At 37.6% G+C, this 15,850-nt stretch overlaps 1 protein-coding gene and 1 pseudogene across 1 annotated transcript; both read left to right on the forward strand.

Moving 5' to 3' along the window:
* The first annotated feature begins 6,224 nt into the window (after positions 1-6,224).
* On the forward strand, positions 6,225-7,053 carry LOC106800054 (olfactory receptor-like protein OLF4). Its single transcript, XM_014781540.2, is given in 2 exon segments — positions 6,225-6,998; positions 7,000-7,053. Coding segments are annotated over 2 exon segments (828 nt in total).
* Positions 7,054-14,282: 7,229 nt separating this feature from the next.
* LOC101397481 (olfactory receptor 7A17-like) lies at positions 14,283-15,210 on the forward strand (annotated as a pseudogene).
* Positions 15,211-15,850: the final 640 nt, after the last annotated feature.

Genomic DNA, 15,850 nt, shown 5'->3' on the forward strand with positions numbered 1-15,850 from the left:
ATAATTAATAAATACAGCAGTTTCAGGATAAAAAATCAACATACAAAAGTCAGTTACATTTCTATACACTAATAACGAACTAGCACAGCAGAAAGAGAAGTTAAGAATACAATCCTATTTACAGTCACAGCAAAAAGAACAAAATGTCTAGGAATAAATTTAATCAAGGAGGTGAAAGACCTATACACTGAAAACTATAAGACATTATTGAAAGAAATTGAAGAAGAAATAAAGAAATGGAAAGATATTCCATGCTCATGGATTAGAAGAATAAACATAGTCGAAATGTCCATATTACCTAAAGCAATCTACAGATTCAATGCAATCTCAGTCAGAATCCCAATTACATTCTTCATGTAAACAGAACAAAGAATCCTAAAAATTATATGGAATGACAAAAGACCAGAATAGCCAAAGGAATCCTGAGAAAAAAGAATAAAGCTGGAGGTATCACAATCCTTGACTTCAGATTATACTACAAAGCTATAGTAATCAAAACAGCATGGTACTAGCACAAAAACAGACACACAGATCAAGGGAACAGAATTGAAAGCCCAAATATAAAACTACACATCTATGGGCAGGTATTCTTCAACAAAGGGGCCAAGAACATACGAAGGAGAAAAGAAAGTCTCCTCAATAAATGGGGTTGGGAAAACTGGACAGCCACATGCAAAAGAATGAAATTAGACCATTATCTTACGCCATACACAAAAATTCACTCAAAATGGATTAAAGACTTGAATGTAAGACCTGAAACCATAAAACTCCCAGAAGAAAATATAGGCAGTACACTCTTTTACATCAGTCTTAGCAGTATATTTTTGAATACCATGTCTATCAGGCATGGGAAAAGAAAGAAAAAAATATACCAGTCAGACTACATCAGACTAAAGAGCTTCTGCAAGGCAAAGGAAACCATCAACAAAAGGAAAAGACAAACCACCAACTGAGAGAAAATATTTGCAAATCATATGTCCGACAAGGCATTAATTTGCAAAATATATAAAGAACTCATACAACTCAACAACAACAACAAAAAAAGATCAAAAAATGGGCAGAGGATATGAACAGACATTTTTCCAAAGAAAATATACAGATAGCCAACAGGCACATGAAAAGATGTTCAACATTACTAATTATTAGGGAAATGCAAATCAAAACTACAATAAAATATCACCTTACACTCGTCAGAATGCCTTTAATTAACAAGATAAGAAATAACAAATGTCGGTGAGGATGTGGAGAAAGGGAACCCTCATACACTGCTGCTGGGAATGCAAACTGGTGCAGCCACTATGGAAAACAGTATGGAGATTTCTCAAAAAAATAAAAATAGAAATACCACATGATCTAGCTATTACACTACTGGTTATTTATCCAAAGAACATGAAATCAATAATTCAAAAAGATATATGCACCCCTATGTCCATCACAGCATTATTCACAATAACCAAGATGTGGAAGCAACCCAAGTGTCCACCAATGGATGAGTGGATAAAGAAGATGTGGTATATATATATATGTGTGTGTGTGTGTGTGTGTGTGTGTGTGTGTGTGTCTGTGTGTGTATACACACACAATGGAGTACTACTCGGCCATAAAAAAGACAAAATTGTGCCATTTGCGACAACATGGATGGACCTTGAGGGTATTATGCTAAGTGAAATGTCAGACAAAGAAAGACAAACACCGTATGATTTCACTCATATGTGGAAGATAAACACATGGATAAGGAGAACAGATTAGTGGTTACCAGAGTGGTGAGTGAAAGGGGTAAAGGGGCACATATGTATGGTGATGGATAAAAACTAGACTATTGGTGGAGAACACAATGCAGTCTATACAGAAACTGATATATAATAATGTACACCTGAAATTTACACAAATTATAAGCCAATATGACCTCAATAAAAATTAAAATTAATAAAATTATAATAAAATTAATAAATAAAATTAATAAATAAAAACTCAGTTCTCCCTCTGTTGAAAAGGGGAATAGAAATTTTCTTCAAAGCACCTAAGTCAGTGCTTTGAAGATACAAAAGACTTAATCCAGACAGGTTCCTCAGTTTTAGACTTGGAGAAAACTTGAACTGGGAGCTGAGATTAAGTGCTAGGAGATTTGGAGATCAGGAAGGCAGGCAAGTACATGGAGAAGGAGTTAAAAGAAAAAACTGGATTCCCTTGACTTCTAACTTGTCTCTTGGTAATAGAGAACTATTAGGAAAACTTTCTTTCTGTCTAGAACAGTTTTCCACCTGGGAATCTGTGCTTAGAGGTTGGAGTGACAAGAGGGAAATGTGCCTAATGAGCTGATACGGGGAGCCGTAAATATCTCTCGCTCTTCCGTCTCTCATTGTGTGTAAACTTGGGATGGAAGGAGCATGGTTTCTATTTGTCTGTTTGGAGTCCTGTTTCTGGCTGGGGGACTGATGCTTTACTCCCTCCTGCTGTCTTATTTGGGGACAGAGCTCTAGTCTCCATCAACAACCATCTAGGGAGGAATTCAGACATCCCAACAGAGACCTTTCTCTTAGAGTTTCCATCCAGGTGAGTCCAACAACCCAGTTGACCTTGCATGAGAAGGTCAAAGAGAATGGAAGCCAAGAACATTTACCTATTGTCACCTAAGAGCCAATTGAACCTAGCCCAGAGGCAAGAGATCACTGTGTTTGTCTGCTTGGTTAATTAATTATTGCATTTATTTCAGTGGCTGCATAATTTTTCATAGTGTGACTGTGCTACTCACACTTTTGATGGTCTTGCATATTCTTTACCACTAAATTGCTGGTATATAAATGCTAAAAAATTTTTAAGATTGTTAAGATTAAACTGTAGTACTAAAAGGGGGTGATTTTGTCCCCCAGGGCACATTGGGGAATGTCAGAGACATATTTGGCTGTCACACTGGAGAGTCATGGGTGGTGGCCGTGGATGCTCTAAATGTCCTTTAAAGCACTGGACGGACCTCTTCACAGAGGATAATCTGTCCCAGAACGTCAATAGTCCTGAGACTAAAAAAACCTGAGTTGATGAATATCATTAGTTGTAATATTTATAGGTGTCTTCAGGTTGTTTTTGAACCTTGTAACACTTTACTTTTCTGCCAGCGAAATAACAGAGTACCCCTTTTGTTACCGGTTTAAAAGTTCCAACTCCAATCAAAGTGACAGCTCTTTAATTTTTTTCCCAGGCTGATGGGTATGAAAGAGATTTCTTCTTGTTTTCTTAAACTATTACTCAGTTTCACCAAACTTCATATTTTTGATCACCATTTTGATTCACCTATTATTATTACATGCCCACATTATATTTGCCCATTTTTCTACAGTTAGCATTTCAAATGATTTCTACAGATTGTTTCTCAATCGATTTTGGGAGCATATTTTTGACCATATAGAATTTTAATTTTATTTAAATATGTCTATCCTCTTACTACTGAGTTTCTTACTTTAAGATGGTTTTGCCTACTTGTATATTATGTGTTTTTTGAGATGTTCATCTAAGATGTATTGGTTACTGTTACACTGAGATTGTAATCCCTCTGATTTTTTGTAAGATGTCTCAGAGAGGGAACCAATTTCATATTCTTCCAGATACATAGCCATTTATGCCAGCTATTATTTAACAATCTAGCCTTTAACAACTAAATTTAGATACAACCTTGCCATGTGGTATATGTCCATATTCATTGAGACTTAATTCCTGATTTATTTAACAAATAATAACTGAGCATCTGCTATGAACCAGAACATTCTATGAATATTATATATTATATTCTTTTATGTCTAGATCTTTCACAATTTAATTATTAATCCAAGTTGATGTTATTAAATTATTGCTATTTTATATCTTCTTTCAGTTAATATTGATTCTTGATTCAATTTTACTTACTACAGTTGTTTTGAAATTACTCATTTTAACCTGGTTTTATTATCTCTTCATTTGTTTTATTTTATAACTTTTCAGGTTCTTATATTTGTTTCTATACAAGTGCACATATACTCACATACCTTTGTGAAAAATACAAAAGTGAACATAGTGTGAAGTCCCTGCTTTTTTGGATCATGTATTATAATGGCAAGAATAGAGTACAATGAACTAAATGCGTGTATGACATAATGTCCTCAGGCACGATCATATGAAGAATGTTATTCAGTATAAAAAGATAGAATTGTCATGGCATGTGCAGGATTTACAAAGTATGATCTGGGAGACCTTTGTATGTTGCATAAAGTCCAGAAACAGTATTAGAGTGTACCCATTGGGTTTGTCAAAAAAGAGATCAAAACTCAAAGCCCAAGAATAACAAAGAAAAGATGTCACATAAGAAAAGGGAGAAAGAGGCCAACCTCATCCCCTATTGGACCATATAAAAACTAATTGGTCAAATAATTATGGAATAAGCACAGGAAAAACAAGTCTTCTAGTACTTGATACTAAAAATGCCCAACTTTTGTTATGATTTATATATTTTCTTTTGTGAAGTGCTGGTTTATCCCTTTGCTCATTTTCTCTTGGGTGTACAATATGTAAGGTTTTTGAAACCTTAATAATATCACTACTTTTGTCTTTTGGACAAGTTTATTTTTGTTCTCATTATTTTGTGTGCGTGTGTATGTGAGGAAGACTGGCTCGGAGCTAACATCCATTGCCAATCCTCCTCTTTTTGCTGGGGAAGAATAGCTCTGAGCTAACATCTGTGCCCATCTTCCTCTATTTTGTATATGGGATGCTGCCAAAGCATGGCTTGATGAGTGGTGCATCAGTCTGCGCCTGAGATCTGGGCCTTGCAACCCTGGGCCATCGAAGTGCAGCACACCAACTTAACCACTACGTCACCGGGCCGGCCCCCTCTTCTCATTATTTTTGCCAAGCATCAAGGAAATCTAATAAGAGCTGGAACGTTGCCAGAACCAAGGAAGATTATTCATCCTCACAGCCTCTCAGGGACCACCTGAGGTCATCAGGTCTTTTTTCCTCCTCATCCATTTCATTCCTCTCTCTCTGTCTCTCTGTTTATTGAACAGATTTTTTTATGTTTGTTTAAATACATGGCAGAAAATAGTCATCCCAATATGGAGCACCAAGTTTATTTGTCCATGTGAGGCTTAAGAATTTGAATTTCTTGGAATCATTTCTACATTATACAGGGGAAAGATCATTGATCTGGCCAACTTGGGTTGTATCTATTCCTAGCATAGATGAGGCTAAGAAAAACATGGAAATAACACAATCCAGGAGGCCATGGTGAACTGTGTGTGTCTGTGTGCATGTGTGTGTGTGTGTGTGACTTGTGGAGTGTGAGCAGTCTTCAGAACATGGGTAGAAGGACTCAAATATTCTAAGGTGATTCTTATGATACAGGGGCCAGTATTCAATCAAGAGAAGGTACTAAGGAGGGGATCTGTTTCAATTCATGGGATGCCTTTGCAACAAGATTAATAAAGTGCAAGAGGTAGTATGCATGAGGAAATCCCTGTGCCTTAAGGTTTCAGCAGCAGCAAAGAGGCCACATCGCTCCTCAACATGTCTGACACCATTTCTCATCACTCTCCCTCATGCTTATTCACCTTGCAACACTGGCTTCACTTGTTTTGACTTGAACATTTGAAACAAGCGCCTTCCTCAGGGTGTTTGCATCAGCCATTCCCTCTGCCAGGCACACACCTCCCCACATAAACTTGCATCTACCCCCCTTTCTTACTTGAGTTCTTGTTCACATGTCACCTTGTTCGCAGGTCTTGCCTAAATACCCATGAAAAATAGAATGCCCTATTCACTCTCTTCTTTATATCTGCCTTTCTTTTCTTTATACCACCTGCCACCATCTACAAAGTTATATAATACTACTATTTACTTATATATTCTTTCTCCATGAGTGAATTGTAGGGCCTTTTGTTCTTCAGCACCCTATACTCATTGCCTAGACAGTGCCTCATGGACAGTACTCAATATATATTCCTGAAATACATGAAGAATTTCTCATAAAAACTGTAGAAAACATGATCACTTAGAGAAAAGCCTGATTGGAATAAAAATTCCGTATCAGAGGTGCTAAGGGGGATCCCCTAAAAGGGACCAGATCTATAGACAAAATATTAAACTCAATTTCTTGACTGTAAAATATAAATTGTAGCATTGCAAATAAGTGAGTAATGCAAGTTTGTTTGAAAATTAGTCATGTTATTTCCTTCTTTCCTGGAAGTCACCTCGACCACATGGAACCAGGCAATGATACACGAATTTCAGAATTTCTTCTTTTAGGATTTTCAGAAGAACCAGAATTGCAACCCCTCATATTTGGGCTTTTCCTCTCCATGTACTTGATCACTGTGTTTGGAAACATGCTCATCATTCTGGCCACCGTCTCAGACTCCCACCTCCACAAACCCATGTACTTCTTCCTCTCCAACCTGTCCTTTGTAGACATCTGTTTCACTTCTACCACCATCCCAAAGATGCTGTGGAACATCCAGACAGAGAGTAAAGTTATCACCTATGAAGATTGCATCACACAGATTTATTTTTTCACACTCTCTGCAGTGTTGGACATCTTTCTGCTGACAGTGATGGCCTATGACCGGTTTGTAGCCATCTGCCACTCCCTGCACTACATAGTCATCATGAACCCCCAGCTCTGTGGACTGCTGGTTCTGGTGTCCTGGATCATGTGTATCCTGAATTCCTTATTACAAAGCTTTATGGTGTTGCAGCTTTCCTTCTGTACCAACTTGGAAATCCCCCACTTTTTCTGTGAACTGAATCAGATGGTCCAACTTGCCTGTTCCGACACCTTTCTTAATAACATGGTGATGTATTTTGCAGCTGTCCTGCTGGGTGGTGGGCCTTTTGCTGGTGTCCTTTACTCTTACTCTAAGATAGTTTCCTGCATATGTGGAATCTCATCAGCTCAAGGGAAGTATAAAGCATTTTCTACCTGTGAATCTCACCTCTCGGTTGTCTCCTTATTTTATTGTACAATGCTAGGTGTGTACCTTAGCTCAGCTACTACCCACAGCTCACACTCAAGTGCAACAGCCTCAGTGATGTACACTGTGGTCACGCCCATGCTGAACCCCTTCATCTACAGTCTGAGGAATAAAGACATAAAGAGGGCTCTGAAAGCATTCTTTGTGAAAGGAGCTGCAAAATTGTCCTAGGACTGAAGAAGTCCCATGATTGCAGAGGTCAAAGCCTCAGATTCAGAAATTGTGATTATTTGATCAGATTGTGAAAGTAGTATGCTCTTTCTTTATTTCCTGGATTTTCCATTTCTTTGACCTCAACTTTTCTATTCAACTTATGTAACTGACTTTACTAAGCTTTCTGCTCTTTCTGATATCCAGCAGTTTTCCCTTTGTTGTTTTCCTAATCGGCCAAATTTATATCAAACCATGGATCGGAAATATTTGGAAATTCCTATGAACGTAATGAGAAAATATGGACTTATTTAGAATAATTTTTCTCAAATGATATATATCATACCAAATAATTTTTGTTTTGTTTTACTAAATGTCATGACTTGTACTACCCTTATGGAAAAAACTACACTAGATGATGAAGGCAATTTATATAATTTTATAATAGAGAAAATTGTGAGACAACTAGACCATAAGATTGTGAGACCATTACATTCAAGGGATCTAATCCAGACAAGTTGCTCAATCTTAGACTTTGGAGAAAATTGTAAATCGTGGTTGAGATAAGGGGCTGCAAGGTTAGACCTCCGGAAGCCAGCAGAAATCATGAGAAAGGACTAATAAAAACTGGATTCACTTAATTCTAACCTGGTCTATTGGAAATACAGAATTTAGAGGGAAACTTCTCTTCTCTTCAGACTAGTTTCCCACAGAGAAACCATGTGTCTGGAAGTTGGAGTATGTCTGCCGAATGAGCAGACAAAGAGGCTGTAAGTATCTGCTCTGCTGCAGTCTCTCAGTGTGTGCAAGCTTGTGCTGGAGCAGACCTGATTGTTGCTTTTGGAGTCCTAAGTTTGGCTGGGGGACTGATGCTTCACTCCTTTCTGCTGTCTTGTCTGGGAGAGAGCTTCAGTCTTCACCGTCAGCCATCCAGGAGGAATTCAGACTTGCACACAGAGGAGACCTTCCCCCTCCGAATACTTGTCCAAGTGAGCTGAGAGCCCAGTATGTACTGCGGGAAAGAGTCAAGAGAATCAAAGCTGAGCACATTTACCTGAGGTCACCTGACAGCCACCAGCCTAGCCCAGAGCCTAGAGAAGGTTGTTTCCTTGTCTGATTAAGTAATTAGTGAATTTATTTATTATGGAAAAAAGAGAAGTGAACTTTGAACTCACAACTGATGGGTAGTTGTTGACAATTAGGGGATGGAAGCCCATTTAGAGAAGGGAATGGGAGGGCATAAAGTGCTTCTAGTAAAAGTGAAATCGGCAACCAGTCAGCCATTGATGATTAAGTAGCTAGGAACTAAAGGTTTTTTTCCTTTTTGCAATTACTGGCTATAGCTTTTAGCTGTTTACCCACCCATTGTTAACTGTGCTATTTAGGCAATATGCTATCTGACTCCCACTAAATTCCTATAGATAACATCTCCTTGAAGCCTGGGTCACCATGGTAATGGATGTTTGAGCTGTTTTTCAGAAATTTGAACCCCTTGTCCACTTCAGGCCGGTTGAGACCACCAACCCATCAACTGGGCCCACGCAGATGTCCGATAAGTGACCTTTTGACTTCAAGAGGCTAAAAACTCCACCCTCGGGTCATGCCAATGCCGTCATTTTGTGAATATGCATCCTATGAAGAGGCATGAAGCCTGACAACGCCTGCACAGATCATCAATTACCTCACCTCCAATCATCTATCTCCACATTTCGGACCACCTTGCCCTCTTCCAGATAAATATCCCTGAGTCCCTATTTATGGGCAAGTGAATATGAGACTCATTCCCCCATTTCCTCACGTGGCTGCCTTGTGATTAAACCATCTCTTTCTGCAATCTCGTCGTCTGGTGATTGGCTTTCTGGGCAGCGGGCAAAATGAACCTGGTTTGTTAACAAAAGTAGAACATATCCAAGGAGTTTTGAAATTAAAGAGAGTAGAAAAACAGGATATTGTGCATGGAAGAATGTCCAGTGAGATGACAGTATTTCTTTTTTATATTTAAGATGGGGCATATTCAACTATGTTTCTGTATTGATAGGAAAGATCTAGACTAATGTATTGCTTGCAAATATTGCCTTGCAATAGTAGTTCATGAGACATGCATTTCACGGTATCTTCTTTCACTCTGGGCATTCACATAAAAAGAAGTTTTTATTTGATAAGTGAAAAAGGGTATGCTAAACAGCTTTGTTTTGCAAGTATTTCATTATGTGCAACCTGAAAATATTCGTGGGTTAGTTATTCATATATTTTCTCTATTATAAAATTTCTGTATGAGTTTTTTACATTTGTATAGTGGGATCAGAGGGTTTTTGTTCCTGTTTTTTATTGCATTCTACTAAACAAGGAATTGGAGTTTTTTTTAACCAATTATGCCGTTTGTCACTGAGTTCTTGTATGTATGTATAGATGTATCTGCAGGGAATTGTGAGTGTTTATTAATAAAGTGAGGTTGAGTCTATCACTCAGTCATATTGTATTTCCTCTATCGCTTTTTTAGATTTTATTCTTTTTGCTGAAAGAATTTAGCTGTCATTTTTATATCCTTCACTTGCAAATCCTTTCTATAAACAAAAATAAAAGTGAATGTTCTTCTGTATACTTAGTGCTAAAAAATCACCCTTTACACGTCTTACCAATAGTTTTCACATTCCGTTATTTCTTATTCCTTTCAGCTTTAGACCTATTTCTAAAAGTTGCATCATCTTTTTTTGTGTGTGTGAGGAAGATCAGCCCTGAGCTAACATCCATGCTAATCTTCCTCTTTTTGCTGAAGAAAACCAGCTCTGAGCTAACATCTATTGCCAATCCTCCTCCTTTTTTTCTCCCCCAAAGCCCCAGTAGATAGTTGTAGGTCATAGTTGCACATCCTTCTAGTTGCTGTATGTGGGACGCAGCCTCAGCATGGCCGGAGAAGTGGTGCGTTGGTGCGCACCCGGGATCCGAACCCCAGCCGCCAGTAGCGGAGTGCACGCACTTAATCGCTAAGCCACCGGGCCGGCCCGTGTCAGCTTTAACTGTCATCTCGAAGGCATTCTTATTTACCTCTGACTAAAGATCACCTTTACCTTCCATAAGCATATTTGAATCCACATATCTTTATATAAGATGAAATTATAACTTAGATACTGCTTCCTCTCAAATTTTAGAAGCCCTTCTATTGTATTCTTTAATTTCCAAGTAATTGGAAATGTAATCCAGAATTAGTGACCCATATTGATGTCACTAAGTTATATTTTATGTCTTTATATAAGTAAGTTTTAGATTGTCATTCAATTTTGTTTCCTACAATTGTTTTGATACCACTATACTTAACCTAACTTCATTCCTACTGACAATCTTTATTCCATAAGTTTTTATCTTTTTTAAAAACTTCTCTCCCTGTGCTATGCACATATACATATTCATACACTTTTATACAAAATCGTGAATAGTACCCTGTGCCCATTGTAAATGCTCTTTATGTCTTAGTGCAGTCTTTATTTCTCTGTGCCCACTCTTCCTTCTTACTCAATAATACCTCCAATCAGCTAGTGCAACGGTGATTCATTATTTGAATGTCTGCAAAATATTTCATGGTGTGGCTGCACTATTCACACTTTGACAGCATTACATATTCTTTCTCAATATGTTGCTATTATAACAATTGTACAAAAATATTTTGAGATTATGTTAAAACTCTGGTTCTCTACCAGAGGCAATATTGTTTCCCCAAGGGACATTGAGCAACGTCCAGAGACATTTTTGGCTGTCACATGGAGAGTTGTCAGTAGAGGCCAAGGATGCTCTAAACATCCTACAATGCACAGGACAGACCCCACCAGAGAATGATCTGGCCCAGAATGTCAATAGTGCCGAGATTGAGAAAACTTGAGTTAAAAAAAAGTCTGTATTTTAATATTTATAGCTGGATTCAGGTTGTTTCCCCAATGTGTAACACTTTACATTTTTGCCACCAAAATTAAAGAATCCTCTTTTGCTACCTGTTTAAAAATTTCAACCCCAATCAACATGAGAGATCTTTAAGTTGTCTCATAGGCTGGTGGATGTGAAAGAGATTTCTTGTTGTTTTCTGAAACTACTACTCAATTTGAGCAAATATTCATATATTTGATCACCATGTTCATTATTATGTGCCCATTCTTACTGTATTTCCATGAATTATGTGCCTATTGTTCTACAGTTACCAGCATTTCAAATAATTTTTACAAATTATTGTTTATTGACTTTTGGTTGGATATATTGTCCATAAAAAGGTTTTAAATTTTATGTAAACGTGTATATGTTCTTACTTCTGATTTTCTTGCCTTAGTATGATGGATTTACTTACCTGTAGCTTTTATATGTAGTTTTGTTACATGTTCACCTAAAATGTACTGTTTCCCTTTACATTGAGGTCTTTAATCCCTCTGAATTTTTTTTTTTTTTGAGGAAAATCAGCCTTGAGCTAACATCCATGCCAATCCTCCTCTTTTTGCTGAGGAAGTACGGCTCTGAGCTAACATCTATTGCCAATCCTCCTCCTTTTTTTCCCCAAAGCCCCAGTAGATAGTTGTATGTCATAGTTGCACATCCTTCTAGTTGCTGTATGTGGGACGCCACCTCAGCATGGCTGGAGAAGTGGTGCATCGGTGCACGCCCGGGATCAGAACCCCGGCCGCCAGTAGCAGAGTGCACGCACTTAACCGCTAAGCCACAGGGCCAGACCCCCTCTGAATTTTTTAAGATGTGTGAGATAGGGAACCACTTCATTTTCTTCCAGATGGATAGCTATTTATGCCATATTTTATTAAACAATCAAACATTATGATCTAAATTGAAATATACCACGTCATATGTTAAATGTCCATATGTACTGAGACCTAATTCCTGATTCATTCAATAAATAATAACAGAGCATCTGCTACATACCAGAAAGTTCTAGGTACATTTGATGTTATATTTTCTTATGTCAAGCTCTTTGCTAAATTAATTATTGATTCATATTGATATTATTCAATTACTGTTATTTTACATCATATTTCAATTAGTTTTTGATGCTCCATTCAATTTTGTGTAATACAGCTGTATGAAACCACTCTATTTAACTGGTTTTTATTATCTCTGCCAATTCTTTTATTTCATAACTCTCCCTTTTCTTAAATTTGTTTCTATACAAGTGCACATATATTCACATACCATTTTGAAAAACTGCAGTGAACAATGCAAGTGAAAGCCCTGCTCTTTTGGTACTTACATTATAATGGTGAAGTCACAGTGCAATGACATAAATGTGTGTATGACAATGTCCTCAGGCATAAATCTTATGAAGAAAGTTATTCAGAGGCAGAGGATGGATTGCCATGGCATGTGCAGAATTTTAAAGAGTACGGTCTGAAGAAGCCTTAGCATGTTGTACAAAGACCAGAACCAGGACTAGAGAGTGTCCACTGCATTTGTCAAAAAGAGAGATCAAAATGCAAAGCCCGGGATAAACAAAGAAGCCACATTAGAAAAGTCAAAGGACTTGCCTCACCCTCTATGAGATTATATAAAATCCAATTGTTCAAATAAATATGAAATAGGCACAGAAAAAAAATTCTTCTACTGCTTCGTATATAACATGCCCAACTTTTGCTGTTCTTTGCATATTTCCTTTGGTGAAATGTTGGTTTATTCCCTTAGCACATTTTTCTCTTGGAGTGTTCAGTCTGTAAGGTGACTGATACCGTAAAGATATCACTACTTTTATCTTCTGGCCAAATTTATTTTTGCTCCTTTATCATTTTTGCTGATCATCAAGGAGGTATAACAAGAATTAAAATGTCATCAGAACCAAGGATGCTTTTTCTCCTTCATGGTCTCTCAGGAACCACCTGAACTATTAGATCTTTTTCTCCCACTCAAGTCCATTTCATTTCTCTCTGTCTCTCTCTCTTTCTCTCTTTCTGTTTATTGAACACATTGTTTATGTTTCTTTAAATACAGGGCAGAAAATGAGCATACCAATCTGGATTCTCTGTTTTACTTTTCCACGAGAAGCTTACTAATTGGAATTTCAGGTAGCATTTCTACATTTTTATAGGAATAATAATTAATCTGACCAGTTTGATTTATATCCATTCCTAACTTAATCATTAGGGCTATAAGTGAGAAAGCCATGGCCAGAACACAGCTTAGGAAGCAATAGTCTGGTATGCGTGTGTGTGTGTGTGTGTCTGTGTGTGTGTGCACATGCCGTGTGGAGTCCTCAGAGCAGGGGTACATGGTCTCATATATTCCAAGATATCCCTTATAATATAGAGTCCAGAATTCAAACAACAGATAGTATTAAGGAAGAGACCTGTTTCAATTTTCAAGATGTTTTTGCAACCAGATTTATAACATAAAGAGGGTTTATAGTGTGGATGAGTGACTCCCTTTGTCTTGAAATTTAACCAGCAGCAAGACAACCTGTTTCTTTGAAATTGTCTGACACTATCTCTGATCACTCTCTCTCTTGCTTAGTCCCCTTCTCACACTTGTTTCCTTTTTTGGATGAATTGATGAAAGTTGTATAATCCTCAGGGTTTTGCAGTGGTCGTTCCCTCTGCCAGACACACACATCTCCAGATATGCTCCTGGGTCCTACCCTTTATTTTTTGAGGTCTCTATTCAACTGTCACTTTGTTTACTGGTCCTGCCTGAACAACAATTAAAAACTAAAACTCCTACCCACTCTCTCCTTTATACCTACTTTATTTTCTTCATAGCACTTGTCACCATCTGACATATTATATGCTACTTTTATTTGCTTAAATTCTTTCACCATTATTGGATTGCAGTGGCTTTTGATTTTCATGACCCTATACTCATTGCCTAGATAGTGTTTGGAATATGTTCAAAACTTAATACATATTCCTCGAATGCATGAAAGATATTCTCAATAAAACAGTAGAATGCATGACCTCTTGTGGAAACTAGTAAGAATGGGGACAAAAATATTTAATTGGAGATGAGATGGGAAATCTCTTAAGGAGAACATATCCATACACAAAATACTGAAATTAATTTCTTGAATGCAAAATACAAAGTGTAGCATTTCAACTATGTGAGTAATGCCATTTGTGTGAAAATTAGCAATGTCTTTTTTCTCTTTCTTTGTAGTCACTCCACCACATGGAACCAGGCCATGATACGTGGATTTCAGGATTTCTTCTTCTGGGATCTTCAGAGTAACTAGAACTGCAATCCCTCATATTTCAGCTTTTTCTCTCCATGTACCTGATCACTGTATTTGGAAACCTGCTCATCATCTTGGCTATCAGTTCTGACTTCCACCTCCATACACCCATGTACTTCTTCCTCTCCAACCTGTCCTTTCTCAAAGATGCTGGTGAACATACAAACGCAGAGCAAAATTATACCCTGTGTAGGTTGCATCAGCCAGTTGTACTTTTTTATAATCTTTTCAGTGTTGGACATCTATCTCCTGGCTGTGATGGCCTATGATCAGTTTGTGGCCATCTGTCACCCTCTGCACTACATGGTCATCAAGAATCCCCAGCTCTGTGGACTCTTGCTTCTGGTGTCCTGGATCACAAGTGTCTTGCATTCCTTGTTACAAACCTGAACGGTGTTGTGGCTGTCCTGAACAGATGTGGAAATCCCCCACTTTTCTGGGAGCTAAATCAGATGGTCCAACTTGCCTTTCTTAACACCATGGTGACACCTTTCTTAACAACATGGTGATGTATTTTACAGCTATGCTGCTGGTATAATTTATACTTACTCAAGGATATTTTTCTGTATACATGGAATCTGATCAGTTCAAGGGAAGTGTAAAGCATTTTCCATCTGTGCACCTCACCTCTCAGTTGTCTCCTTATTTTTCTGTACAGGCCTAGGAGTTTACCTCAGCTCTGCTGCTACCCACAGCTCACACTCAAGTGCAAAATCTTCAATGATGTACACTGTGGTCACATCCATGCTGAACCCTTTCATCTATCATCTGAGGACTAAAGACATAAAAGGGACTCTGAAAAGATTCTTTGGGATGGCAGATATAAAAGGGTCAATTGTCCTGGGGATGAAGAAATGCCCATGATTGCAGAACTCAAAGCCTCAGAGTCAGAACCTGTGATTTTTCCATCAGATTGTGAAAGTAGAACTTGCTTCTTTTATTTATGTCCTGGAATTTTCATTTTTTCAACATCTCTGTATAATTTAGTTACTCACTTTATTAAGTGTTTTACTCTCTCCAAAACAGTTTTTCTTTTCATTTTCTTCCTGATTTTTCTAATTTATTCCTAACATTCAATATAAAAAAAATTGGAGATTTTCATTTTTTTCATGGAACAGCTTGGATTTCTTAAGAATAATTTCTTCTCAAATGACAAATATTATGCCACATAATATGTATTTAGTTTTCCTAAAAGAATAGTCATGAATTTTACCACTCCAATGGAACAAACTAAACTTGGTAACTGCACCATTTCTATAAGTTTATAGGAGAGGAAAATCTGAGACCACAGTTTTTTTACTTCTGTGTCCATCATTCCTTTGTTACCTCAGTACCTGAACTGGTCTCCCTGATAATGTAGACTTTAACATGCTAGCGTGTTTTATAACAGCTCATTGGGTATTATTCTCCTAATTAGGATTCTGTCTTCTTATCAGGCCCTGTGTCCACATTGCCTCCATGGTCACAGGCAAAACTAACTATCAGAAAAATGTCTACCAGTGGA

This window comes from Ceratotherium simum, chromosome 18, assembly GCF_057802395.1.
Source record: "Ceratotherium simum simum isolate JZ-2026a chromosome 18, ASM5780239v1, whole genome shotgun sequence".
Taxonomy (NCBI): domain Eukaryota; kingdom Metazoa; phylum Chordata; class Mammalia; order Perissodactyla; family Rhinocerotidae; genus Ceratotherium; species Ceratotherium simum.